This window comes from Rutidosis leptorrhynchoides, chromosome 3 (assembly GCF_046630445.1).
Source record: "Rutidosis leptorrhynchoides isolate AG116_Rl617_1_P2 chromosome 3, CSIRO_AGI_Rlap_v1, whole genome shotgun sequence".
Classification (NCBI taxonomy): Eukaryota; Viridiplantae; Streptophyta; class Magnoliopsida; order Asterales; family Asteraceae; genus Rutidosis; species Rutidosis leptorrhynchoides.
The window spans coordinates 26902520-26930221 of NC_092335.1; the positions used below are offsets into that span (position 1 = coordinate 26902520).

The 27702-nt window shown below is 34.5% G+C and overlaps 3 protein-coding genes across 3 annotated transcripts in view; 1 reads left to right on the forward strand and 2 right to left on the reverse strand.

The window, feature by feature from the left end:
• LOC139895882 (uncharacterized) overlaps positions 1-17589 on the reverse strand; it is a 31673-nt gene extending 14084 nt beyond the window's left edge. The window contains exon 1 of the mRNA XM_071878428.1: positions 17491-17589. The gene's annotated coding sequence lies outside the window, so the exon portion shown is untranslated. The remainder of the gene's footprint in view (positions 1-17490) is intronic.
• A 1414-nt stretch (positions 17590-19003) lies between these two features.
• Positions 19004-20108, forward strand: LOC139895883 (enoyl-CoA delta isomerase 1, peroxisomal). The gene has a single exon (XM_071878429.1). The coding sequence runs from the start codon at positions 19044-19046 to the stop codon at positions 19764-19766; it is 723 nt and encodes a 240-aa protein (XP_071734530.1). The 5' UTR covers positions 19004-19043; the 3' UTR covers positions 19767-20108.
• A 909-nt stretch (positions 20109-21017) lies between these two features.
• On the reverse strand, positions 21018-22630 carry LOC139895884 (uncharacterized). Its single transcript, XM_071878430.1, has 3 exons — positions 22003-22630; positions 21740-21913; positions 21018-21331 (listed from the first exon to the last, which is right to left on the reverse strand). The coding sequence occupies exons 1-3, from the start codon at positions 22627-22629 to the stop codon at positions 21311-21313; spliced, it is 822 nt and encodes a 273-aa protein (XP_071734531.1). The 5' UTR covers position 22630; the 3' UTR covers positions 21018-21310.
• Between the last annotated feature and the right edge of the window lie 5072 nt (positions 22631-27702).

The window sequence follows — 27702 nt, forward strand, 5'->3', positions numbered from 1 at the left end:
CATTTCGTGTAACAAACTTAGAAACGTGTCCTGCGGAACAGGAACGTGCAATCCTGCTAGATACATCAACTATCGATGACAAACTACTCTTCATAGGAAAACCAGTTGAAACCAGGGATCGTAAAAACCAAACCTTAATACAACGTAAAATCCCGACTATCCGAAATCGTGAAAATGTCCAAGGACGTATCCTCACTTACTTATAGCATTGACAACGAAAGGTCTCGAGCAAGAGACATCGACTATTACTTCCAACTAAATTTCGGGACGAAATTTCTTTTGAGGTGTGGATAATGTAACATCCCGCGTTTTTCCGTTAAATTTATTTTTAACACCGTTATTTTTTTTTATATAATAATATCTTTCGTATTTAAATTCGTCGACTCCGTTGACGAACGTTCATAATATTCTCGTTATTTAATTATAACATCACTCGTTTACTCTACGTTTTAAAATATTTCGTTTGGTTAATTCCCGCACCCGACAACAAACTTGAGGGACTAGTTTCGCCAAGGTGCCAAACATTTGACTAGGTCAAATGGTCAACACCTCCTCTTATCCACTCATTTCACCTCCCACTTTCTTTTTTTCTTTTCTCTCCACCATTTTTGAACTCAAAACACCCATTCACTAAATTCATCATCTATTTCCATTCAAGCAATCAAACATCAAAACAAATTATATATTCGTGATCCTCTCTTCATCCTCTTCGATTTGGTACCAATTTCATCACATTTGGGTAACATTTCTAAATCACTAGATTTCTTTAAATTCATGTTCTTGACTTAAAAGTGTGTTAATTAGTGTCTATGGCTCATTGTGATGTTGTGTATGTAATTTGTATGCTCGATTTGTTGTTTTTGGTGTAACTAGCTTGAAAATGAAAAATGCATGCTTAATCTTTGATTTTGGATGATCATATGTTGTTTAATTGTTAAAGTTCATGTATTAAATGTGTTACTAGCATCATTAGCTTCAATTTGATGTGTAGGTTGATTAAGAAAACTTCAAAAACATGATTATTGATGTTGAGATGTTTGACTAGGGTTTGATAGTTCTTGACATGAATTTTTGGATGCTTGAATGCCATGAAATGTTAATTGTTAGTGTTTAGTAGTAATGTATGCTTCATTACCTTCAAAACGGCATATCACATGTGTGAATTGGATTCCCGAAACTTAAAATGCATTTGATGAACTTGAAACTTTGAAAATGGATTCTTAATGATCACTTGACGGAAAATCGGTTATTGAAATTGATGTTTTTGTTTGATGAAACGTGTTTAGTTGTTTTCCTTGTCAAATTACCTTTCCAACGATATATAGTATGCATTTTGGATGTTTTCGGTTCATAAAATATGTTAATTTGAGTTTTGGTTCGTGACTTGGTCTATTTTTCTGCAAACAGCAAAAATTCCAGGTATGCGCGCCGTGCAACCTCAGCGCGCCGCGCAAAACAGAAATCCCAGATATTTGCCCCCTTTAGTTGAGTTCTGACCCGGATTTACACTAGGGTGCGCGCCGCGCAACCCATAGCGCGCCGCGCATATGCCCAGCTCATTTTTGTTTTTATTTTTCCTTTCACAAAATGTTTCCCGCTTAACCGTAACTCCGATTAACATGAAACTTGGCCATTCTGCTCATAAATGATTTCTCATCATGGGAAAATTGTCGGATACCCGACCCGACCCCGTTGACCTTGACTTTGACCAAGTTTGACTTTTAGTCAAACTTAACCAAACAATTATACGATCGTTCTAACATGCTTAATTACTTGTATCGTGCATGAAACTTGACTAATTGATTCACATGCTACATAATCGAGTCGTAACGAGCCATAGGACTAATTGAACATCTTTGACCGTTTGTGTTTACCGTTATTGATATAACCTATATGTTTAGGTCAAGACTAGCTTTGTCTTTGCACGCGTTTACTTGTTGAAGTACTTTATTAACTCTTGCACGCAAGGTGAGATCATAGTCCCACTTTTACTCTTTTTGAACTTATATTTGGGATGAGAAAACATAAACGATTCTTTTGAACTAAGTGAACACAAGAACGGGAAAACAAACATTCTACATACGAGTTTAGAACAAAAATCCTCAATTCGATTATCATTAGTTACACTTGACGGGTGTAAGCGAGAACTTATGTTATATGGCCATATGGGTTGACAACCCTCATCTCTGACGGTTCGCTACCGTCTACGGATGAAATATATTTTCGAGAATCAGTGTTTGTTCTAGCACTATGGATGGGGTATACAATGGATGGAATGTTAAGCTTTGATAATTGGGTGCTCGTGAATATTAACTTTTAGAATGTATTACTATTATTTCAACTTTGCAAACCTTGTGGTTCGACTTACTTACTTTTACTCACTTACTTACTTAAACCTATGATTTCACCAACGTTTTCGTTGACAGATTTCTATGTTTTTCTCAGGGCTTGCACGATATGTGAAACATGCTTCCGCTTACTATTTGATACTTGCATTGGATGTCGAGTATACATGCATTTCATGGAGCGTCTTTTGACTTTACTTTAAACCGTGTCGTCTAGATTTCATTTGTACTTATAACCTTGTAACTTAACTTTTGGTTGAACAATTCTTGTAAACTTTGGAAACAATCTTTATTTTGAAATGAAGGCGACATATTTTGGTCAAACGTTGTCATAAAGACTTATGACCAGGTGATGGGACCCATGTAGACGACGCCGTTACTTGACGATTTGTCGGGGTCGTTACAGTACATTAAACTTATTGGTTTAAATATTTATTTGAATATATATGATAAGTTGGAATATTAATTATATGAATAACTTGCGACGTATATTTAAAACGTGTTTATAAATGTTGAATATATATTAACTTGGTCATAAAACGATTTGTTATTATATATATATTAACAAATAGCGAGACAATGATTTATAGAAGTAAATGACCAAAACACTCGAAAGTTTAAGATACACTTTGAATGATATAGTTTATTGATAATTTAAGACTATATTTTGACAAAGGTACGAGTCACAAAAGTAAATTGCGAGTTTTCTAAACGTACGAAAATGCGTTCGAGAAACCGGAACCGGGACATAAGTCGGGTGACAACGTACGAGTCATCGGAACGAAAATTACAAGTCAACTATGCACGAGAATATAATATAATATATAATTAATTAATATAAATTATATATATTATATATTAATAAATAAATATGTCGACAAACAAGAAAACAAAAGTTTGTGAGCTGGATCAGAGGGCCATGCGATCGCATGGCCTTGAAGCACAAATCCCATGCGATCGCATGGGGTGCTTTTTCAGAAAAGGTTCTATAAATTGCACGATTTCAGTTCAATTACACACATATATTTATCTATACTTCGTTTATAATTATTATTTATATTATTTATATTATTATTATTATTATTATTATTATTATTATTATAATTATTAAGATTAATATTATTATTATTAATCTTATTATTTTTATTAGTAGTATTATACATAAAATATTACGATGAGGTTATGAGTGTGTCACTTTCAAAATGGTTTTCAAGCGGGATAGAGCTAAGGAAATTATGGGTTATTGCCAAGGAGGTTATGGGTAATGTTCGGGGGTATATTTGTAAATCAAACTTAGTGTTTATCATCCCCGTTGCGTCTACGTACTTTCCTACAATATTGAATCTCAATATTGATACGTAAGCACTCATATTTTATCTTTTATATATTAATTGTGTATCCATGTCTAGTGCTCGAGTATATATATTTATACATGCTTGTATGCTAAATTTCGTCGTTAAACAGTTTATGATGAATCACGAATTAAATACATATATTACTGGTAAAAGGTATATATGATATGCATGTTTTTGGAAAGCTGGCGAAAAATCAATGACTTTTCATTTAGATATCGAATAGTTTCGATGAACGGATTAAAAGATATGATCAATTGAATTATGATTAACGTTAATTGAAATTGCTTTTGAATCTACAATTAAGATTTAAACAACCTGTTTATGAGATTGATAAAATACTACTAGCCAAGTAAATGAATCCTTATATAAGGCACGTCTCGTTTTGTTGAACAATTGTCAAAGTTGACTTTTTGAAATGACTTTTGATAACTTTTGTATGTCGATCTCGAGCATTAGGATTGTGATACACTATAACCCAACCTAGTTTATTAGACATGTATTGACCAACATATGTTCTCTAGGTTGAGATCTACGGTTAATCTTGCATTCCGAGTTACGGTCACTTTTTGATGAATGACCTTATGTGTTGCTAAGGTGAGTTTCATTTGCTCCCTTTTTAATTGCTTTTGCAATATATATTTTTGGGCTGAGAATACATGCACTTTATTTTAAACACAATGGATACAAGTACATACTAAATTCTACGCTGAGTTTGAACCGAAAATCCCTTAGCTTTGGTAACTAGTAACTGCCAGTTATAAGAACTGGTGGGCGCGAGTAGTAGTATATGGATCCATAGGGCTTGATATCCCCGTCCGAGCTAGAGCACTAGCCTTTTAACGGACGTATGCTATTTGAGAAGCGTACACGTTGGTTTGCGTGTATTATTAAGATGATTATACAAAGGGTATAAAATAGATATACGTTAAGTTTAGTTACCAGGGTGCTCAATTTCGTAGAATATTTTGATAAACGTTTCTGGATGAAACAACTGAAAACTTGTGATTCACCTTTATATACAGATTATGCGCAACATTAAAACTATAAACTCACCAACCTTTGTGTTGACACTTTTAAGCTTGTTTATTCTCAGGTTTCTAGAAGTCTTCCGCTGTTTGCTTATATGTGATACAAGCTATGTGCATGGAGTCATACATGCTTTATTCAAGAAAACTTTGCATTCACAAAATCATCACCGTGTATCTTATTTTGACTTCATTGTCAACGGATGTATTATGGTAAACTATTATTTATGGTGATTGTCTATATGTAGAAATCATCAAACGTTGAAAACCTTAGAAATTGATATTCATTTATTGTGTATCTTTTGAAAAGAATGCAATGTTTACAAAACGTATCATATAGAGGTCAAATACCTCGCAATGAAATCAATGAATGACGTGTTCGTCCATATGGATTTGGACCGATCGTCACAGTTGGTATCAGAGCGTTGGTCCTAGTGAACCAGGTCTTGCATGAGTGTGTCTAACTGATAGTTGTTAGGATGCATTAGTAAGTCTGGACTTCGACCGTGTCTGCATGTCAAAAGTTTTGCTTATCATTTTTTTGTCAGAAATTACCTACTTATCATTCCTAGTCTAAACACGTTTTACTGCATTGATTGCATGAATAGTGTATAGACAAAATTCGTATCTTAGCGTATCTGTTACTGTAAACTTTTCCTGACATCTTCCGAAAATTTCTCCGTGATTTATGAAATTTGGTATTATATATACATATGTAAATTATGTATTGAAGAATACCAAACTAAATTCTATAATCTAATTCATATCAAAAATCATCTCCCTAATTATACAAGATGGATCCCGTATCTAGTTCAAATTCCTTAAACTCTGACAACTATTCCGATATGGATATTCACCTGAATTTCGAAGACAGTGTAACCGGAATGGATCAACCAATTAGCCATCATCTATTCTGGATGAATTGGGTATGGGTTCGTAGCCTACTTAATTATTGGAGACAAGAAGAAGGCGATCCCTTCCATCCACCACATTGCCCTCTTGGCGAAGAACCTGAAGCACTTACCGGCGAACCTGTTCGTAATACCATTTTCTCTCGCATCTCCAGAATATCTCGTCATGATCATATACTCTCTCAAATTCTGGATCTTATTCATCCGCTCGTCCGAACCGCCAATCATCCCGGTGTAGTAGAAGAAGTCAACGAGCTTCGCGCTCGGGTAGTGGCTTTGGAGAATATGGTGCAAAGGTTACAAGCACCAGCAGAATCACCGGCATCAACAGTACCACCGACAACAACACCAACAGTACCATTACCACCACCAACAACATCCGCACCGCAAGCCTCAACATCACAACATGTACCTTGAACGTCAATGTCATACGCACCATAGATACCAAGGAGTACCAACAACAATAACCGATAAAGTATTGATTCATAACTTCATTGGAGAAATATTCTGCGGCGATTATGTAATCTCTAAAGTCTTAGAGATAATCTATTCCAGCCGTAACCGTAAATCAGATGAGTGGACCGAAATGATAGAAGGAATAGTAGAAACCCTGACCGGAATGGTACACGATTTACAAGCTAGACTTGTTTTACCAGCAGCATCAACAGTATCGTCAGTATCACCAACACCGGCAAAACCTGTAGCACTACAAGTTCCGCCAATTTCATAATCACCAACATCATCACAAATCAACAACGCGTATATTATATCAACGAGTTATGAAGTATTAACTCATTTTCCCTGAAGAAATTATATGTATATTTTAATTATATATATATGTATGTGAAATTTGAAAACAAAATAAATCTTTTCGTACTAAGCTATTACATGTGAATCATAACTGGTAGGTACTACTCGGTTAGTTCATGTTACTAATATGCTATACATCCTTCGTTAATAACTTAACAATCGTTAACTACAATCTCTGTTTCAACTCAATGAATTCCATTTCCTAATAAATCAAGTGTATTATTCAATTACATAATTGATTTTACATTTTTCATTTTCGATGTACTCGAAACTTTCTAGAAAACATCATCTGTGCCTTGTAAGGTTCACAAAAATTCCACGAGCATCAACATCCTTCACCGAGGAATATCAATAAGAATAAATAATGAAGAATTGATTTCATTAGTGAAATACTCCGCGAAGATTAGGTAATCTTTAATGTTTTGGAGATTATTCATTTCTAATTCAAGCCAAAAATCAAATGAGCTTAATATGATATTAACTCATTAAATCTGTATTACATCTGAAGAAAATATACATACAGATATTTTCATAAAGACTGTAACGAAAATTCTTTGTATAAAGTATTAATTGTGAAATTTTTTTTTTAACGGGTAGGTAATACCCGGAAAATATTTAAGTTTGCAATTAATATGTTACACTGTACATTCTTCAACTTTGATTCAAAAATTATTAACAATACTCACAACTATATACAATCATTTTCATACAAATTCAATTACATATTCTGATATTGACGGATCAGAATCCAAGTCATAACTCTGAACCGGTGACATCATTCTTAGATCTCTACATCTTTCAAAGCTATACTTTGACTTCAAATCTGTGCAAGATCCATTAGCATTGTTTTTACCGAAAATAACCTTGCAATTTCTTTTCAAAGTATCCATTATTATCAACCGTTCAACCAGTCAACGACGACCTTTCAGACTTGTAATTTGGCATATACGTTTTTTTTTTTGTTACTGGAGAACCTTTCATGTTCCACCACATTAACAGTAAATGTACCAGCAAATTCATTAATCTATGACTTAAAGTCTCTCCGAAAAACCATTATAATTGTTCATTGAAACCCTATCATGTACTCATCCACATCTTGTAACGGTAATTGCCATACCAACTACCGGGAATTAGCAATCAGTATTTCGAATTTCGCAGCAATTCTACGCCAACAGTTATATATATACATATAATGTTTATCTCCTAGACTTATTTACTTCGAAGGTGAAGTTTCTGAAAAACACCCAAACTGCGAAACTAGTTCTCCGAATTTTGGAAAAATGCTGATGAAGCAGCAAAAACTGTAAACGACCTTAACAGTCAAAAGTTTGATGATAAAGAATAGTATGGTGGTAAAGCTGAGAAAAAGAGAAGGTTTGGAACTGGAAAACGGATTGAGCAGACCATGAAGGAGGCTGTGGACAAATGATTCAGTATCTACTGAAGTCATTAACGAATACAAATGATTCAGTATCTACTGAAGTCATTAACGAATACCTTGCTCCTGACTCAAAATCTGTTACGAACAAATCTTCTTAATCATCCTTCGATATTAGAAATTCTAAGATATTATCATATCTTTCATTATAAATATCTTCGATATTTCTGAAGACATCTTCATAACTATTATCATCCGAAATTATTTATCTCTTCACGCTATCTGTGTTACATCATAAAAGAAACTATTTTAGTTCTAATTTCTGAAAATTTCGAAAAATGGATGTTTTTGAAGTAGTGTTGGGAATTGAAGCATGAGTTAATATAATATAATGACATTTGATCAACGTGATTATATTACAGTAAGTCATGCTGAGTTTCTAATGGAACGTGATAAAGGTTCAAATATCATACCATCATCATGAACCATGTTACATAACTCTTTCATTCTATTTAACCTCTAAACATATCAAGAAAATATTTTTCTTGATGATTCGGTCTTTTTCGAGGTATTCTGGTAATTTGACAAGTCAGATTGTGCCATTACCGTTTCTTTCTTAGCATATTAATTATGTTCATTCTGAAATTCATACCTACGAATTTTGGACCATTATTCGCTTGACTTAAAGTCGGGAAGAGAAAACGAAAGCATGAAGCTCCGAAATATAATGAAAAATATAAAGCCCGAAAACAACCCCGAAATTACAAACCGTGTATATCAATGCGTATAGCAATATAAAGACACGGGAGAATGAAAAACAATATAACCCCAAGGTAATAGTAGAAGAAAATAACCTCCTCTGGTGGCAGATGAAAAAGAAGAATGAATGATATGATAGCCAAGAAAATATCAAGAATCAGAACTGGATGAAGCATTTTCACAAATCTTTTGTAAGTATGAAATAAGGAAGAAGATTATAGGAGTGGTGAAAATAAATGAAACGGAAGAGGTCAATTTATAGAAAAATATCAGACATAGCAATCGAGGCAAATTACGCATTTAATCAAAGGAAATCCTAATTTCCTTAAATTCCGAAGAATCAAATCTTATTTAAATTATGAAGATATTCTATTCCTTAAATTCCGGAAATCAATCGTTACTACGTCAAGAGATAAGACGAATCCCTATTCTCCATTTCACTCTATTACGATAACTTCCCTCATACGCTTCGAGTAATTGGATTTTTTTTATCCATATTATTCAACGGTGATAAAAATTCTATTTATCAACACATATTCGTCATGAAAACATTTTTATTGTTAGTCATGACGACCTCACTCAAATTTCGGGACGAAATTTCTTTAACGGGTAGGTACTGTGATGACCCGGAAATTTCTGACCAAATTTAAACTTAATCTTTGTATGATTAACATTTCCGACACGATAAGCAAAGTCTGTAAAACTGAATCTCAAAATTTTTGAACTATTCAAATACCTTTCGGTTGTTCTCGACGATTCGCGAACAATTATATGTATATAGATACATATATATATACTATAACTTGAAAACATAACAATGTATTAATTGTTTAATACCGTACATTAAACTTATTGGTTTAAATATTTATTTGAATATATATGATAAGTTGGAATATTAATTATATGAATAACTTGCGACGTATATTTAAAACGTGTTTATGAATGTTGAATATATATTAACTTGGTCATAAAACGATTTGTTATTATATATATATTAACAAATAGCGAGACAATGATTTATAGAAGTAAATGACCAAAACACTCGAAAGTTTAAGATACACTTTGAATGATATAGTTTATTGATAATTTAAGACTATATTTTGACAAAGGTACGAGTCACAAAAGTAAATTGCGAGTTTTCTAAACGTACGAAAATGCGTTCGAGAAACCGGAACCGGGACATAAGTCGGGTGACAACGTACGAGTCATCGGAACGAAAATTACAAGTCAACTATGCACGAGAATATAATATAATATATAATTAATTAATATAAATAAATTATATATATTATATATTAATAAATAAATATGTCGACAAACAAGAAAACAAAAGTTTGTGAGCTGGATCAGAGGGCCATGCGATCGCATGGCCTTGAAGCACAAATCCCATGCGATCGCATGGGGTGCTTTTTCAGAAAAGGTTCTATAAATTGCACGATTTCAGTTCAATTACACACATATATTTATCTATACTTCGTTTATAATTATTATTTATATTATTATTATTATTATTATTATTATTATTATTATTATTATTATTATTATTATTATTATTATAATTATTAAGATTAATATTATTATTATTAATCTTATTATTTTTATTAGTAGTATTATACATAAAATACTACGATGAGGTTATGAGTGTGTCACTTTCAAAATGGTTTTCAAGCGGGATAGAGCTAAGGAAATTATGGGTTATTGCCAAGGAGGTTATGGGTAATGTTCGGGGGTATATTTGTAAATCAAACCTAGTGTTTATCATCCCCGTTGCGTCTACGTACTTTCCTACAATATTGAATCTCAATATTGATACGTAAGCACTCATATTTTATCTTTTATATATGAATTGTGTATCCATGTCTAGTGCTCGAGTATATATATTTATACATGCTTGTATGCTAAATTTCGTCGTTAAACAGTTTATGATGAATCACGAATTAAATACATATATTACTGGTAAAAGGTATATGATATGCATGTTTTTGGAAAGCTGGCGAAAAATCAATGACTTTTCATTTAGATATCGAATAGTTTCGATGAACGGATTAAAAGATATGATCAACTGAATTATGATTAACGTTAATTGAAATTGCTTTTGAATCTACAATTAAGATTTAAACAACCTGTTTATGAGATTGATAAAATACTACTAGCCAAGTAAATGAATCCTTATATAAGGCACGTCTCGTTTTGTTGAACAATTGTCAAAGTTGACTTTTTGAAATGACTTTTGATAACTTTTGTATGTCGATCTCGAGCATTAGGATTGTGATACACTATAACCCAACCTAGTTTATTAGACATGTATTGACCAACATATGTTCTCTAGGTTGAGATCTACGGTTAATCTTGCATTCCGAGTTACTGTCACTTTTTGATGAATGACCTTATGTGCTGCTAAGGTGAGTTTCATTTGCTCCCTTTTTAATTGCTTTTGCAATATATATTTTTGGGCTGAGAATACATGCACTTTATTTTAAACACAATGGATACAAGTACATACTAAATTCTACGCTGAGTTTGAACCGAAAATCCCTTAGCTTTGGTAACTAGTAACTGCCAGTTATAAGAACTGGTGGGCGCGAGTAGTAGTATATGGATCCATAGGGCTTGATATCCCCGTCCGAGCTAGAGCACTAGCCTTTTAACGGACGTATGCTATTTGAGAAGCGTACACGTTGGTTTGCGTGTATTATTAAGATGATTATACAAAGGGTATAAAATAGATATACGTTAAGTTTAGTTACCAGGGTGCTCAATTTCGTAGAATATTTTGATAAACGTTTCTGGATGAAACAACTGAAAACTTGTGATTCACCTTTATATACAGATTATGCGCAACATTAAAACTATAAACTCACCAACCTTTGTGTTGACACTTTTAAGCTTGTTTATTCTCAGGTTTCTAGAAGTCTTCCGCTGTTTGCTTATATGTGATACAAGCTATGTGCATGGAGTCATACATGCTTTATTCAAGAAAACTTTGCATTCACAAAATCATCACCGTGTATCTTATTTTGACTTCATTGTCAACGGATGTATTATGGTAAACTATTATTTATGGTGATTGTCTATATGTAGAAATCATCAAACGTTGAAAACCTTAGAAATTGATATTCATTTATTGTGTATCTTTTGAAAAGAATGCAATGTTTACAAAACGTATCATATAGAGGTCAAATACCTCGCAATGAAATCAATGAATGACGTGTTCGTCCATATGGATTTGGACCGATCGTCACAGTTAAGGACCCCTCACACGTGGGCTGACTTATTAAAAGGAAAAAATAGCACTTGGGCTGGACATGGGATAAGTGTTGGGTCGAAAAATGGAAAAATCAATAATGAAATAAAATGTAACAGGCCTAGTAACTCACAGCCCATGGGTAATAAATCTTCTAAATATGGACTTGGGCTGTTAAAAAGGGATGTTGGGTCTGTTGGGCCCAAGAAATCTGTTGGGCCTCATAAGTCAGTTGGATTTTGTAATGGACACAAAACCAAACCCAAATTTTTTAAATCCGAGTCCACAATTTCGTGTCAAAATATGTATTCCGTTCTAGATAAATTACATGATAACGATAATTTTCTAAAGCAAACGTTGCCTCAAATATCTCAAAATCTACATCTTGGATTCTTGATTGTGGGGCAACGGACACTATGACTTTTGACAAAAACGACATCATTTTTCAAACGAACCCTAGGAAAAGTAAAGTACAAACGGCTAATGGTGGGATTGTTCAAGTTGAAAGTGGCGGAACTATTGAAATTTCACCTACAATTAAACTACCTAATTGTCTATATATTTCAGCTTTATCTCATAAGCTGTTATCGGTAAGTCATGTTACAAAAGAACTAAACTGTAAGTCCTGATTTATCCGACTTTCTGCATCTTGCAGGACATCCGGACAGGACACCTGATTGGACGTGACACTGAAAATGGGGGGTTATACCATGTTGACGAAGTTTCTCAACAAGGCACCGTGACACTTGCTCATAGAACACCTTCGAGGGAAGCTTGGTTATGGCATAGGAGGTTGGGTCACCCATCAGCCGGATATTTGCATGCTTTATTTCCTAGTTTATTTCCATCTAATGTTAATTTGAACTGTGAAACTTGTATTTTGGCTAAGAGCCATCGTTGTACGTTTAAACCTAGTAATTCTAGAACGGATGCTCCTTTTGTTTTAATTCATTCTGATGTATGGGGACCGGCTCCGGTTAATGGGGGAAAAATTATCGGTATTTCGTTTTATTTATTGATGATCATACCCGTATGACTTGGATCTATTTTTAACTCACAAATCAGAAGTTTTTGAAAAATTCTCCTTATTTTATAAAATGATAAAAACACAATTTAATAAAAACATACAAATTCTAAGATCCGATAATGGAGGCGAATTTGTCAATGCTTCAATGAAAATGTTTTGTGAAAATAACGGAATCGTTCATCAAACCTTGTGTGCACATACCCCCGAACAAAAGAGTTGCCGAACGGAAAAATCGGCTACTCTTAGAAATGACACGAGCCTTGATGATTGAATCGAAAGTTCCAAAGAGTTTTTGGCCCGAAGCTCTTGCTTCCGCTACCTACCTTATTAACCGCCTTCCTACCAAAGTTTTGGGTACGAAAACTCCCAAAGATACTCTCTCCAAATTCCACGCTCTTCCAACATCTTTTAGCATTGAACCTCGGATATTTGGTTGCTCGGTTTTTGTTCACATTCCGAAAAATGAACGCACCAAATTAGATCCATGCGCGGAAAAGTATGTTATGATTGGTTATGGCATAAAACAAAAGGGTTATCGTTGTTATAGTCCGAAACGACGTCATGTCTTTACCACTATGAACTGTGACTTTATCGAAACCGAATATTTTTACAATACCCAACTTACGAGTGAGGGGGAGAAAGAGGATAGTGACACTCTAAGTTGGATACAATGAACCCATGATCCCGAAAATATCCAAATACCCATATCAATTCCCGATAATATCCAAACTCCACCTTCAAATCCCGAAATCACACAAAATTCTGAACCAACCACTGAGCCCACTATTTTTTTTTTTGAAAGCAAGCTAATTTTATTGATAAGGAAATGATACAAAGAGGATTACAATACGAGTAACACTAATTTGAGTGAAACTCGAGGACCTATACTAGACATAAAGTAAGAAACTAACAAGATGAATACCCTAATTTCGGAGCATTATTATCAAACTTAACATCAATCGCCAATAACCATGCCATCTTTATCAAAGTTACCAAATCCAGCAGCAATCCATTGAGTCCTAAAATACTTGAACTCGTGTGGTTGCCATTGATCGATTACTTCTTTTCCTGGAGGATTATGTTTATCCAAATAACTTTTTAGTTTCTTTTTTTCTGAATTCCGTAAGTTCCACCTATCATCAAATTTATCATTTATAGATTCTTCAATTATAATCTCATCAGTATTACCATCAGTATTACCCTCATCATCTACTAATACATAAAAAGGATTGTTTGTTTCAATTCTATCTTTAGAATATGTCTTATTATTACCTTCACCATCAATGCCCTTCCCTTTATCTCCTTTCCTCAAAACATTATGATTTTGACTTTTCTGGGACTCCACATTCCAATCTGTTTCCTCCACATCAATATTGTCTTTAATACCATAATTATTCTTAACTGCATTTTGCTTGATACCTTTTGCTTCGGTTGACTACCTTTGACTTTTATTATTATCAAAATTCAACTTCTGAAAAACCCTTCCTTTCTTACCAACAACTTTAAAGCCGTCCTCAACACACTGGTTATTTAAATCAACTGTTTCACCATCATTGTTGATTTTCAAAGCGTCTTTTAACACTTGTGCCGATACTTCATCTTCTGTTTTAGGCCTAATTTTACAAGTATTAAAAGAGTGGCCAAACACTTTGCAATGAGTGCATGAAGGCGGTTTCCATTGATAGGTCACCTCAAGTTTACCCACTTTGGCTGGAAAAGAACCAATCACAGGATAGGAAAATTCGACAAACCAACCACCGAGCCCACTATTGACCTCTCAAATACTGAAACCGTTGTTCAAGACAATCCAATCTCCGATGACACCAATTCCCCAATTCCAAATGAAACTACCCCAAGTGAAACTCCCGAAAGATATGTCTTACCACAACGAACCACTAGAGGTGTACCGCCAAAACGTTACTCTCCAGAAAGAGAAGCTCAACGATCAAAATACCCCATTGCTAATATTGCACAAGGAAACTTATCAAGAGAAGCACAAAAGTTCAATGAAGCTTTGTATTCCGAAAAGATTCCAAACACCATTGATCAAGCAATGAAATCAGAAAAATGGCGAAAGGCCATGGAAGAAGAAATAAAAGCCCTCAAGAAAAGTGAAACATGGGAAAAATGTACTATTCCGCCAGGAAAGAAATCGGTAGGGTGTCGATGAGTGTTTACAATCAAAAGAAAACCGGAAGGTACTATTGAACGATATAAAGCTCGTCTTGTTGCCAAAGGTTATACTCAAACATATGGAGTTGATTACTCTGAGACGTTTTCACCGGTTGCAAAAATTGATACTATTAGAGTTCTTTTCTCTATCGCTGCAAATGAAGACTGGCCACTTCATCAATTTGATGTGAAGAATGCTTTTCTTCACGGCGAATTAAAGGAAGAAGTATATATGGAAGCGCCACCCGGATTTGCGGGAAACTTCAATGATAGGGAAGTTTGTCGACTTAAAAAATCTTTGTATGGGCTAAAACAATCTCCACGGGCTTGGTTTGGGAAATTTACATTATTTATGAAAAAAATATGGTTTTAAACAAAGCAATTTGGATCATACCCTTTTCTTGAAACGAAAAAAGGATCTTATCACATGTTTAATTATTTACGTCGATAACATGATAATAACGGGAAATGATAAAGAAGAAATTTGCAACTTGAAAACAAATCTTTTTAAGGAATTTGAAATGAAAAATTTAGGTCAACTTAAATTTTTTTAGGTATTGAAGTATTAAGATCCCAACAAGGAATTTTCATTTGCCAAAAGAAATACATCCTTGATCTTCTCGCAGAAACAGGGATGATTGATTGCAAACCAGCAGAGACTCCAATGATTCCAAATTTAAAGTTATATATGGAAGAGATGCCGAAGCTAACCTTGCTGATAAAGGACAATACCAAAGAATAGTAGGAAAGCTTATCTATCTGGCGCATGCTCGACCGGATATAGCACATGCAGTGGGAGTGGTGAGCCAATTTATGCACAAGCCACAAGCTCATCATATGGAAGCTGCAATGAGAATTATTAGATACTTGAAGAATACACCGAGTCATGGGGTTGTATTTAAGAAAAATGGACATCTTGAAACACAAATATATACTGATGCGAGTTGGGCTGGCGAAAAAGGAGATAGAAGATCTACATCCGGATTCTTCACAATTGTTGGGGGAAACTTAGTCGCATGGAGAAGCAAGAAACAAAAGGTAGTATCACTTTCAAGTGCCGAATCCGAGTTTAGAGGAATAGCAAAAGGAGTGGTTGAAGCCTTATGGATAAAGAAGCTTTTAACAGAAATTAGATTCCCTCCACAAAGACCTATTCAAATACTTTGTGACAATGAGGCCGCAATTGCCATCTCGGAGAATCCTGTTCAACATGATCGAACTAAGCATGTGGAGATTGATCGACACTTCATTCGAGAAAAATTAGATAGCGAAATCATTTCTTTACCGTCAATCAGATCAGAAGACCAGTTAGCCGACATTCTTACCAAATCGGTTAATGGAAGACTTTTCAGTGAAGTCCTCGGCAAGTTAAACATTGGAAACCCCACTGTTCAACTTGAGGGGGAGTGTTAGAATATGGACAAGAATACAAGTACAAGTGCAGGTCAAACAACCATAGTGGGTTGTTTGACTTTTGGGATCAGATTATGTCTTCATCACTTCCCATTTCTACAAGGCAACAAGAATAACGGATCAAACTGCAAGATTTCCTTAAATGTGTCTTAGGGGTTCCAAAAGAGAAATTGGAGCCAACCTAGTTAAAGAAATAGCTGTTACTAGATTAGGTGTATATATACACACATCACTTGTAAAACATTTCAATTCAATCTGTATCAATTTATCAATCAATACAAAGATCAAAATATTTTACTTATCTTGTTCAATAAATTCATCAGTTACAGGCTCCTAAACGGGCGCTTTTGTCTCATGTGGCAATCTATAACGCCGAAAACGCCACTTATTTTGCCACATCACTCACAACCTTCCTACCATACAACATTTTTTAATATTTTACCCTTTCTCATTCAAATTATCAATCATATTATGCCACATAACTCACAACCCCAACCCCCTAACCCACAAAACCTCTCATCCCACAATATTGTCACGTCATATTCAACCTACCCATGAAATCCTCACAAGTCACAACCACTCCACGTCTCACCGACTCAACGTAACAAGTTAGACCGTGTATACAAGAGTAAAAATACTAGCCCTCTTGGGTAACCCAAACAGGAAAAAAAACTTATCACTTAAATTTAAAAACTAAAAGAGTTAATAATCAAACATTTTTTTTGTCAGTTTCCTTCGCGAAGCCACCAAAACTAATGTTCGAAACCTTAAAAAGGTAAACGTTTCAATCGGATTATAATTCAATTACACTATGATAAAATCATACAACTAAAGAGATTAATTTTACTTGTGATAACAATTCAAAATTATACAAACAATAGAGTGTTTACGTTACCTCAAATACTTATGTCGCTTCATTTAATTCAATTCATAAAAGAAGTAAGGTCTACGTTAGATCTAAAAGTCAAAGCAAACGATAGTGTTTGTAACTGAAGGTAAAATTCAAGGTATTTTAAAATCATGATGAATACAGGTAGAGAGTTATACGTACCTAAAATAATCGAAGAGAGAGATACAGATGTGATCAAACGAGGGACGGAGTGGTCGAGATCTACCTTCTCAGAGACTAACGAGGATGAATCGACTTCAACTATGAAAATAACAAAACAGACCATCAACTGTATGATATCTTACAGTTTAGTCCTCAAACCTTTTTTTCCTGTTTAGAGTGAAGTGATATATATATATTTAGTGTTTTGCTATTTGAATTTATTATGCAATTTTTACTTGTATATTAAGTTGGTTAAGGTTAGTTTGGTTTTCGGGTGTCTTTTTGTTGTTTCCTCTTTGTTTTGTTGATATGTTTCTAGTCTTTGGTAGTTAGCGTCTTGGTTAAACATTAGTTTGGATTATTTGTTAGCTTCGGTTTTGTTTGTTTGAGCCAAGTCACTATTGTTTATATCCTTGTTTAGTTCTTTTATTTTTCTGAGAAAATAAGTCGTTTATATAGTTATCTTTTTTTCGCTAAAATAAAGAGAAAAAGTAAAAGGAAGTTACATGTAGGAGATGAGTAGTTAATATGAAAGTACAAGTTATTTATGCATCTCTAAACTCTTAAAGATAGTCGTTATCTTAAAATTTTTCATTATATTTATAACACAAATATATTGATGATTATTATATATATTTATTATTAATACTCATATAAATATTAATTAATATTAATATCATGTAAAGTAGAAAATCTTCATTGTTTTTTTTTTTTCTTTTTTTTTTTACGGCGAAAAAGAGAATATTATAAATAACAAAAGATAACTTCATCAAATAAATGAAGAGTATCGATAACGAGTACAATGACGGAAACTAGTCGATCATGAATGACAAATACAAGAAGACTGTGAATTCTAATAACATAAAAGAAAAGGATTTTGATCCCAAATGCAAGCTTGAAGACCATGCTCCAATGAAAATCTTCATTGGTGGTGGAGTAATTTGGAGTTGTTTGACGTCGGGTTGACATTAATTTGATTTTCGGTTTAACTGTAGTGTGCCGGGTTATTTTTTTTCACTGCTCGGACTTGTTTTTTGGTTGTTGGGTAACTTTTTTGTTTGTATAACGAGTTGATTTTATTAGTTGTTTGGTTTAGACTTTGGTTGATTTGTTTGTTAAGTTTCTTGTTAAGTGCTTGATTTGCAAGTAGATAGTTTTTAGATTCACTTTGTTTGGTTTCGTTTACGTGGTTACATTCTATTTGCTAGACTTGTCAGTGTATTGTATTTTTATTTAATCCTTTCAAATTTGAGGAAAAATTATGGTTTATTCTAATGAAACTTTTTTTTTTTTTTTTTTTTTTTTTTAATACAGAGTAATGTGAAAGAAGTTGTTTCAAAGTACTTTTTGGATTCCATGAAGATCCATTTATGCGAACTGCTTTGAATATTTTATGTTCAGTTTCCTAGAAGTTTACGAAGGATGATATAATAAGGAGAAAAAAGAATTGCAACTATTTAACCCTTGCTGCATCACTTCCATTTCTATTTCTATTTCTATCTACATAACATAATTAGGTCAGGATAACTAATCTACACTACCAAGGTAAAAATATGTGCACCTTAGAGAAACAAGGTAACATTTACATCCTAACCCTAACTGGCGACAACGAGCACCGATTAAACCCTACGCTACTCGACTCAATAACCGCCGTAATCCACCGTATCCGATCGGAAGCCACCACTTCATCTGCCCTCATCACCACCGCACACGGCAAATTCTTCTCCAACGGCTACGATCTAGCATGGGCTCAATCCGATCCGAAACGCCATATTATTATGTCTTCTAAACTCCGATCACTCGTCCGAGACCTCATTTCTCTCCCGATGCCGACGATCGCCGCCGTTACCGGCCACGCTTCAGCCGGCGGTTTCATCTTCGCGCAAGCTCACGATTACGTTCTGATGCGAAAGGATAGAGGATTTATATACATGAGTGAGATGGATATTAGGCTTGTGGTGCCTAATTGGTTCGTGAAGTTGTTGAAGAGTAAAATTGAATCTCCGGCGGGTTTGCGTGATGTTTTGTTGAGAGCTGAGAAGGTCACGGCTGAGACGGCGGTGGCGAAGGGGATTATCTATTCGGCGTATGATAGCGCGGCGGAGACTGTTAAGGCGGCCGTTAGACTTGGTGATGAGTTGGTGATGAGGAATTGGGATGGACACGTGTATGCTTGTAATAGGAAGGTATTGTTTGCTGACGTGTTGCATGCGTTAGACTTTGACGAGACCGTCGAGGATGTAGCTGCCGCTAATATTGTCTCTTCCCGTCTATAGAATTCTTAAATTATCAAACTTGTCATCTTAATTGTTCTTATTTTTAATTAATGTAATACGGAATTACGGAGTAACAATACAAGTATTATTGATGATCGGAAAAGTGATTGTTGAAAGCGTCAAGCTTAAAGTTTTTCCATGGTTGGTGAATGCGCACAAAGCCGAAAGTCTTCAATTTTACGTTTGGAGGTCTCAACCTTGGGATGTCATTTGAAAGCTCCTATGTAACAGGCTACTGAGAATAGTCCTCCTTCAAGTTCTTGGTCTGTTTACTAGTGTGTTTATGTAATTGTTCAAGTTAGCTTGTAAAGCTTTTGGCTAGTTCATGTATTTGCTCTTTGTAGTGCTACTGTAATGACCCATTCTAATGTGGTCTTTTTAGTTGGCAGCTTGCTGCTTGTACTTGTATTTAGTTTTCACTTTTTGTGAAAAGATATCAATATATCCCATCTGTTGCCAAAAAAACAAAAAAAAAGTATTACTAGTAATATCTTTTTTCTCTTTTATTTTATTAAATAATTAAAAAAAAATCGTAGTTGAGTGATCCTTTTAATAAAAAGTGATACGGAGTAAATCTTACCCATCTCTAAAATTCTGCTCGATTTAAGATATTAAATATGTTGTTGTAATCCCTTGAATTAAACAATTTACTGACCAATCAGAGCGCATCATGTGGCGCAACAATTAATGTGATTGAAAAACTCAATTGTGCATGTCAAATTCAATCACATGTGATTGAAAAAAATCAATTTTTTTTTTTAAAAGAAAAAAATTTCAATTTTTTTTAGTTAATCCAATTGATTGTTAATCAAATTGATTGTTTTACCGCATCATGGGGGATGTCTGCGTCTCATCACAAGGCTCATTTTAAGTTGTAGGTCATAGGGCGGGCATCTTTATCTGATCAAGGGCTAGGGCACAGGGGTCGTAGTACTATCCAGGTGCGAAGAACCCGAAGGTGACTGCAATGAGCAGAAATCTCACTCATTAATACAATACAATTATATGCAACAAACCTAGTGTTAGAAATTGGGTATAAACTGAATGTCTAGATTGAATCTTGAAATCGTCTAGTCACTTTCTCTATAAAGTATTTCGACTCAACGATTGCCTTGGTTTCAGTAAACCTCACTAAATCTTTACAAGGATCAGACAAGAACACAATTAGAGTTTTCGGCAATGAAATCTCTAATAAAATGTCCCAAATTCGGATTAGATAAACCTGCTTATTAGCAATTGAAAATGAGCGGTTATAACCTCTCATTTGAGCGGGAAAAGATGTTATATGAAATGATATAACTGTTGGCTGAAAACTTGTTGGCAAACCCGTTGTTAAGTATAACTAACCAACTCATGCACTCAAGTAATCACAATTATCTAAAATGAACGTTGGATGACACTAAAATAACCAAAAAATCCCCCCTATTTTATCAGTTGGCTAAAGAAACCAACGACAAGTCATTAATCCCCACTAACAAAGTAAGACGATTAACATCTTAAGTGACGTTGATTGTGGAACTTCAGAGACTTCATGCTTACGTAGCTCATTTTTGTCTTTCAGCGGCCTGCAAAAGAGATCAAATGGATAAATTTAGTTAGTGAATATACAAAAACAATTGAAAAATCTAAGCTAATGCCTGTGAAATGTTCTACAGAATGATCAGATGCAGTACAATTAATTGAACAAATCCTGCAAGCATCTGTAAATATAGTTTTCAACTTCTATAAGACAATTTTACCGAACACTAATAAGCCACTTCATAAGTTTAATAATAACACTTAAAGATATACTAAAGTCCTCCATCAGTGCAAGTATCACACACTTATTACCCTTTAAAGAGTTAGGTTAAGGTTTGGGTCCTCTTTAAAGTACAACCAAGTGAAGAAGGCAAGTACTGGCAGCCTTTAAAACCTACCCACTAAACAATGCTAATCAAAATAAGAGGGATAAAATATTGAAGTGAAAGCCAAACCTTTTGAAGTTTTTGTAACACCGAATCTTCAAATGCTTGATATCTAGTACCAAACAAATCTCCACTCAACTTTGTATCACTACTCTTCACAGGCTCACGTGCTGTCGGTTGAAGTGGTATAACAAGCAACGGATTCGAATAATCTCCAAGAACAGTTCCAGTCGCAGCAGCAACCTGCCAACAATAAAAACCAATCAAAACACACATTCATGTAAAAACTTAATAATAAAAATGATTCAAAATAATATAATAATAAAACTTACAGCTTCTTCTTTTGTACCCATAACAATAAGTGCCAATCTTTTTTTGTTCGAACTCCTGATGACAACATGTTTAACCGAACCAAACATTTCAAATAACTCCCTTAATCTTTGTGCGGTATAATCGACACCACTCGTCTCCCACGAAACCTTAAGCATCGTCTCCTTTTCAAGGCCGCCAACTGTACTACTTTTTTCCCCATCTACACTTTCTTTTTTTAATGGTGACACTTTAGTTGGTGTAGTATACCCCTCCATTTTATAACCAAACATTGCACGAATTCGATCAACTTCTATTTTTAGTTTTTTAGCAATAATCTCTTCTTCACTTCTAGCAGCTTTTTTAGCAAAAGCAGATCGCTCCCGTTCTTCTAGGTCATCCATCATTCTTTGACGTTTGGAGTCACGTTGTGATTTGCGTTGAAGTTGTTGTCGTTTTGCACGAATAAGGACGTGATAAGATTTTACTAGTTGTTTGAAATTGGCGTCAGCATTGGGGTCACCGGGTCTTTTGTCTGGATGTACTTTTTTTGATTTTCTTCGGAATGCTTTTGTTATTTCTCTTTCTGTAAGCTTTGATCCTTCTACGCCAGATGGCAACCCAACGATAAGATAATGATCAACAACCATTTCTTTTCTTTTTTTTTTTCTTTCTGCCAAAACAAGAAGTAAACAGGCGAGTAAGTAATATGAGATAGAACACAACAGAAATGATACTATACTATACTATAGCATTACAACGTCCCTAAATAATATTAAAACAACCATAAACTGCATAGAAACAGCACTAATAAAACATTCGAAGAACAACCTTAAAGACTGTGTAAAGCAACTGTAAAAGTTTAAAAGCAATAGTAAAAATCAAAACAACTGCATAATTGATTCAATTAAGATAATTTAGTTCATCAAATGTGAAAAAACAGGTTATATATCCTACTACACTTGAACAAATTGATGATCAAAAATTACATAACAAGTACAAAAGATCAACAACAATATCAGATATAATAATTAGCCATTTGATTTGATGTTCACATACACAATTCGAAACTTCAAATTCACTGGCAGATAACCTAAAACGTTAAAAATTAGTATCTTCGTTCTGCTATAGCCAAATTTGGCAAAATAACCATTTGATTTGTAGTTCACAAAATAGAAATCACAATTGCTAATAATATGTCATCAACTTAAAATATAACACGGAGGGGCAAATCAGTAATTTGGTAACTCCAATAAAACAGTTAAAAGGAGAAAAAATTAGCCAAATAGTCATCTGATCGCTATTTTTTAATTCTTCAAAAACAATTAGGGTTTCAATTCTTCATACAATTAAGGTTTCTAATCCATAATTGAACCGCAAACATCTTCAAATTCATCTTTTAGATGCAGAATATTCATCATTCTTTGAAGATTCATCACACATTGTTGAAATTTCAACTGAAGAGAGTAGATTCATCCGTTATGCAATGCCCATTCATTCATCAGAAACGAATCAGGGCTCCAGATTGGGATCGAAATCATCAAAACACAAATTATTGAGCGAATTCAAAAATAATCAATTAAGTAAGGTGAAAATGGCTACTTTTCGATTTTCTACTTTTTGTAACAGATTTGAGATATAGAAAGAAATCAAAAATTCTAATTCTAATAACTAATTACATATTATCAACATCCATTTTTCAATCAGAATCTGCGTTTTTCGCCAAACAATATGTCATTATTTAAATCGCAAATCATAAATCATAAACTAAGTGACATTTATGCATGTTTTTTCGCCTAATTATTCAGACGCCACGTAATATCGCCCCTAAAAAGCATAAACTAAATCGTAAAATTAACTAAAACATGAATCGATTTCAGATCCAAACATGAGCTGAAACTTCAAATTCAGGTATCAATTACCAAAATTGAAAGTCAAATAGCAGTAATTTCCTCAGATTTAGTATTAATTTGAGCATATATTCGTCACGCAGGAGGTTTGTGGGTTTGGTTACATTTTCGTTCTACGGAATGTTGTGATTGCTTCAAAGGTAATGTGTTTCTTAAAACTATGTACTCTGTTGCTAGACCGATATCCAAAAACTTTGTGGTAGATGAACGTTTGGTGTGGATTGAAATCTCGGGACTTCCAGTTTGTGCTATTAAACGAGTAGCAGGTACTTTTGGCAAAGTGGTGCTTTTTGATAATGCGAGTTATAAGGCTTTGGGTGTGGGGCGAGCTTGTATTCTGACCCGACAAAATTCTATTATTTCAGAGGAGAGATTAATGTCACAATTTATGGGTCGAGCTTTGATGTCACTGCTAGGGAAACTGGGGCATGGCATTTAGAATTATCGGTTCAAGAAGATAGTGACAGTGAGGTGGAATTCGTTGATGAATCTGAGTTACGTGGTAATATGGATGAGCAGCATATTGATCAGGCTCTTAATAAAGAGGCTGAGTTGGTGAAAGATGATGGAGTACAAGCTTCTGATGACGAAATGGATGGTTCTATAGGTACTAAGAATCAAGAGAAGGTATCTAAAGAATCGATTCCCAACAAAGACGATGTTCATACCTCTCCTCAATCCAATAATGGTGCAGACATGAAGGGTGAAACAGAAGGAAATAAGAAGGTATACGGGTTTTCCATTCTTCATGAACTTGATCAGGTGATAAATGATGATAATCATGATGAGGGTGGGAATGTTGGAGGGTCGAATATATTTCAGGATTTGATCAACAAGATTGGTGCAAATATCATAGACAAATGAATTGCCTCTCGATTAATATTAGAGGGAGTAATTACTGTTTCGAATGGAGATGTTAGAACCTTTTCGTATAAAATCTATGTGGGGTAATTACTGTTTCGAATTTGCGTGTACGCTTTCTAGAGGGAGATCCCAATGTGGCATTCTATCAGTGTGGGATCCCAATGTTTTCGTTAAAGACCAAATTTGGTGTTGTGATTCCTATGTTACTGTTAAAGGCAAATGGTTGGGTTTTGATGGGGATATATGTTCGTGGTCAATGTTTACGGGCCTCAGAAAAAATTCGTTTGTGGAAAGTTTGTTGGGCTTCAAGTGTAACATGATGGCGCCTATATTTTTTTGGGCGACTTTAATGAGGTAAGGTCAGAGGAGGATCGGCTAGGTACGGTGTTCAATGAACAAAGTGCAGCATTATTTAACACTTTTATACATGATATAGGCGTTTTTGACTTACCTTAAGAAAATTTATATGGATGAATAACTCGGGTTCTAAGATGAGTCGGTTGGATAGAGTTATGGTTTCGTCAGAAATTTTAGACGCATTTCCGGATGCTAAATTGAATAGGGGCTGGTCGGATCACGTCCCGCTTCTCTTTCATGTGGAGAAACTTGACTTCAGTCCCGTGCCTTTTAAACTATTCAACTCGTGGATGTCAAGAGCTGGTTTTAAGGAGACTGTTAAGAAAATTTGGAGTGAAGATTGCGCTAATACGGGGATTGTTAAAAAAAATTATAGACGCTGAAACTTGGCATTAGAAATTGGTTGAAAGATGTTCGAGATAATGAAAAACCGAGAGCAGATGCTTTGAAATTGCGTTTTGCTGATATTGACTCAAAAATAGACAATTCGAATGCCTCATGTTACGAGTTAGAGGAACGGTCTCACATTTTCGCTGAGTTAAATGAAATTACAAGTAGAGAGGAGATGGATATTTGTCAAAAAGCTCGAGTTAAATGGGATGTCGAAGGCGATGAAAATTCGAAATTTTTTCACGCGCTAATCAACCAAACGCGTAATAAAACTGCTGTCAAAGGTGTGTTGATTAATGGTGACTGGTGTACGAGTCCATCGGATATTAAAACTGCTTTTTTCAATTTTTATGCCGCTAAATTTGATGTTGTTCCGTCGAATGTGGGTTCTCTCAGTCTCGTCCCGAACAGAGTGCTAACAGCGGCTGATGCTGCTAAGTTGGAGTGTATTCCAGCGGAACAGGAAATTAAGGAGGCAATTTGGGATTGTGGGAGTGCGGCAGATAGGCAAAGTTAACATCTTTTTATGGAGACTTGCGGCAGATAGGCTTCCAGAATTAGCAAATAAACCCTAATTATACATAATTAAATTCGAAACATAATTAAACGAAAAAATACCTAATTATGCACAAATAAACCCTAATTATACATCACGAACGATTTGAATCGAAGGAATAAGATACAGAATTAGCAAACAACAAGCTGCAATAATTAATTTAGAGTAATAAAAAACGATGTATAAATTGGATCAAAGATGCGATAACTTACCTACAGTTGCAGAGAAAACGGAATAAGAATAATAAATTGAAATTGTATCTACATCTATACATACGCTAATGACCGGATATTTATTGGCTCAACATGTGGGCTTTTTCTTGTTGGGCTACAGATTGGGTTTTTGGACTAACAAGTTCGGAGAATTCGGAATAAGTAGTACGGAGTATATGTATCGTAATACCATAAAGAACCCGGATAATTGTCGTATAAAATAGTCAAATGACATTTTGCATTGGAGGCGTAACACTATGGCCTTTTGAATAATCTTTTTTTCTTCTTAAGAAATAGTTAAGTAATGTGATTGAATTCCCAAGTGATTACCAAATGTTTTGGAATTTAAAATACACCTATGGGAGGGGAAAAAGCCCGTATTCGATGGGAAAAACTGAACGATATAATACAAGTCCCGGGCCGGGTATGAGATTGTTTTTTTTATAGATAATTCAGGTTCGGATTTGAGTCTGGGTTTACCCAGCTTCTATCCCGCCCCAAATACTCGAGTAATAACAACAATAATAATTAAATTAAAAATGAATAATATTAAAAATAGAAATTTATTATTGTGCATGTTACGTATATTGCATTCACTTGCAATGTAGTTGCAAATCAATGTCTCGTTGTGGGTTTATTTTATTTTATTTTTTATTTTTTTAACGGCCAAAAATTATTTTATAAATCAAGCGCTCCCTAGCAAGACGCTAAGAGAAAATTACAATGGCATAGAGAGCCAATAGTTCCAATTAGAAACTAAATGACTCCTATGCTTAATCCAACGAACTGAAAGTAATCTAGTTACATCAAACAAACTACTAAGATTACAAAAACAACGTCATTTCGGTACCGCCACGACACCCATAACAAAGTGCAAACGATAGCGACGATCCGACTTTGACAAGTAGTAGATAATCGCACCCTCTCTAACCAATCCATAAAAGTATCCCATTAAGTAAACACCGGCATGTGACAATCTAACCATACCCGAAATTTGTGCCAAATACTTGTCGCTACCGAGCACTCAAAAAATAAATGATCCTGTGTTTCGACCCCATTAAGACATGAAGGACACACTATGGAATTAATCTCTATACCTTTCGCGGATATGTTCCAACGAACGGGAAGCGCATCAAGTCTAAAACGCCACACAAAAAAACATTAACTTTCCTTGGAAGGAATTTGAACCAAATAGTAGAAATATTAGACGAAGGTAGATTAGACCGATCTATAACATCTCTAGCCACTTTAAATGTGCAGTTACCGTCATTTCTCAATGTGCACACCTAACTATCCTCGCGATCCATGTATTTATATGCTAGGTATGGAGCTCGTGCGTTGCACGGTGGATTAATATTTTTGCAAAGATTGCGTATGTATAATATTAATAACATAACATTAAAACAGAGATTATGTTTCATCTATATGATGAGA

What these genes read in the sequence shown, in the direction of transcription:
- LOC139895884 (XM_071878430.1), bottom strand. Translation starts at nt 22,629, where the DNA reads ATGGTTGTTGATCATTATCTTATCGTTGGGTTGCCATCTGGCGTAGAA. An exon ending in TGGGTACAAAAGAAGAAGCT is followed by an intron (nt 21,914 to 22,002) that starts GTAAGTTTTATT and finishes TATTGTTGGCAG; the next exon opens with GTTGCTGCTGCGACTGGAAC. An exon ending in TGTTACAAAAACTTCAAAAG is followed by an intron (nt 21,332 to 21,739) that starts GTTTGGCTTTCA and finishes TCTCTTTTGCAG; the next exon opens with GCCGCTGAAAGACAAAAATG.
- LOC139895883 (XM_071878429.1), top strand. Translation starts at nt 19,044, where the DNA reads ATGTGCACCTTAGAGAAACAAGGTAACATTTACATCCTAACCCTAACT.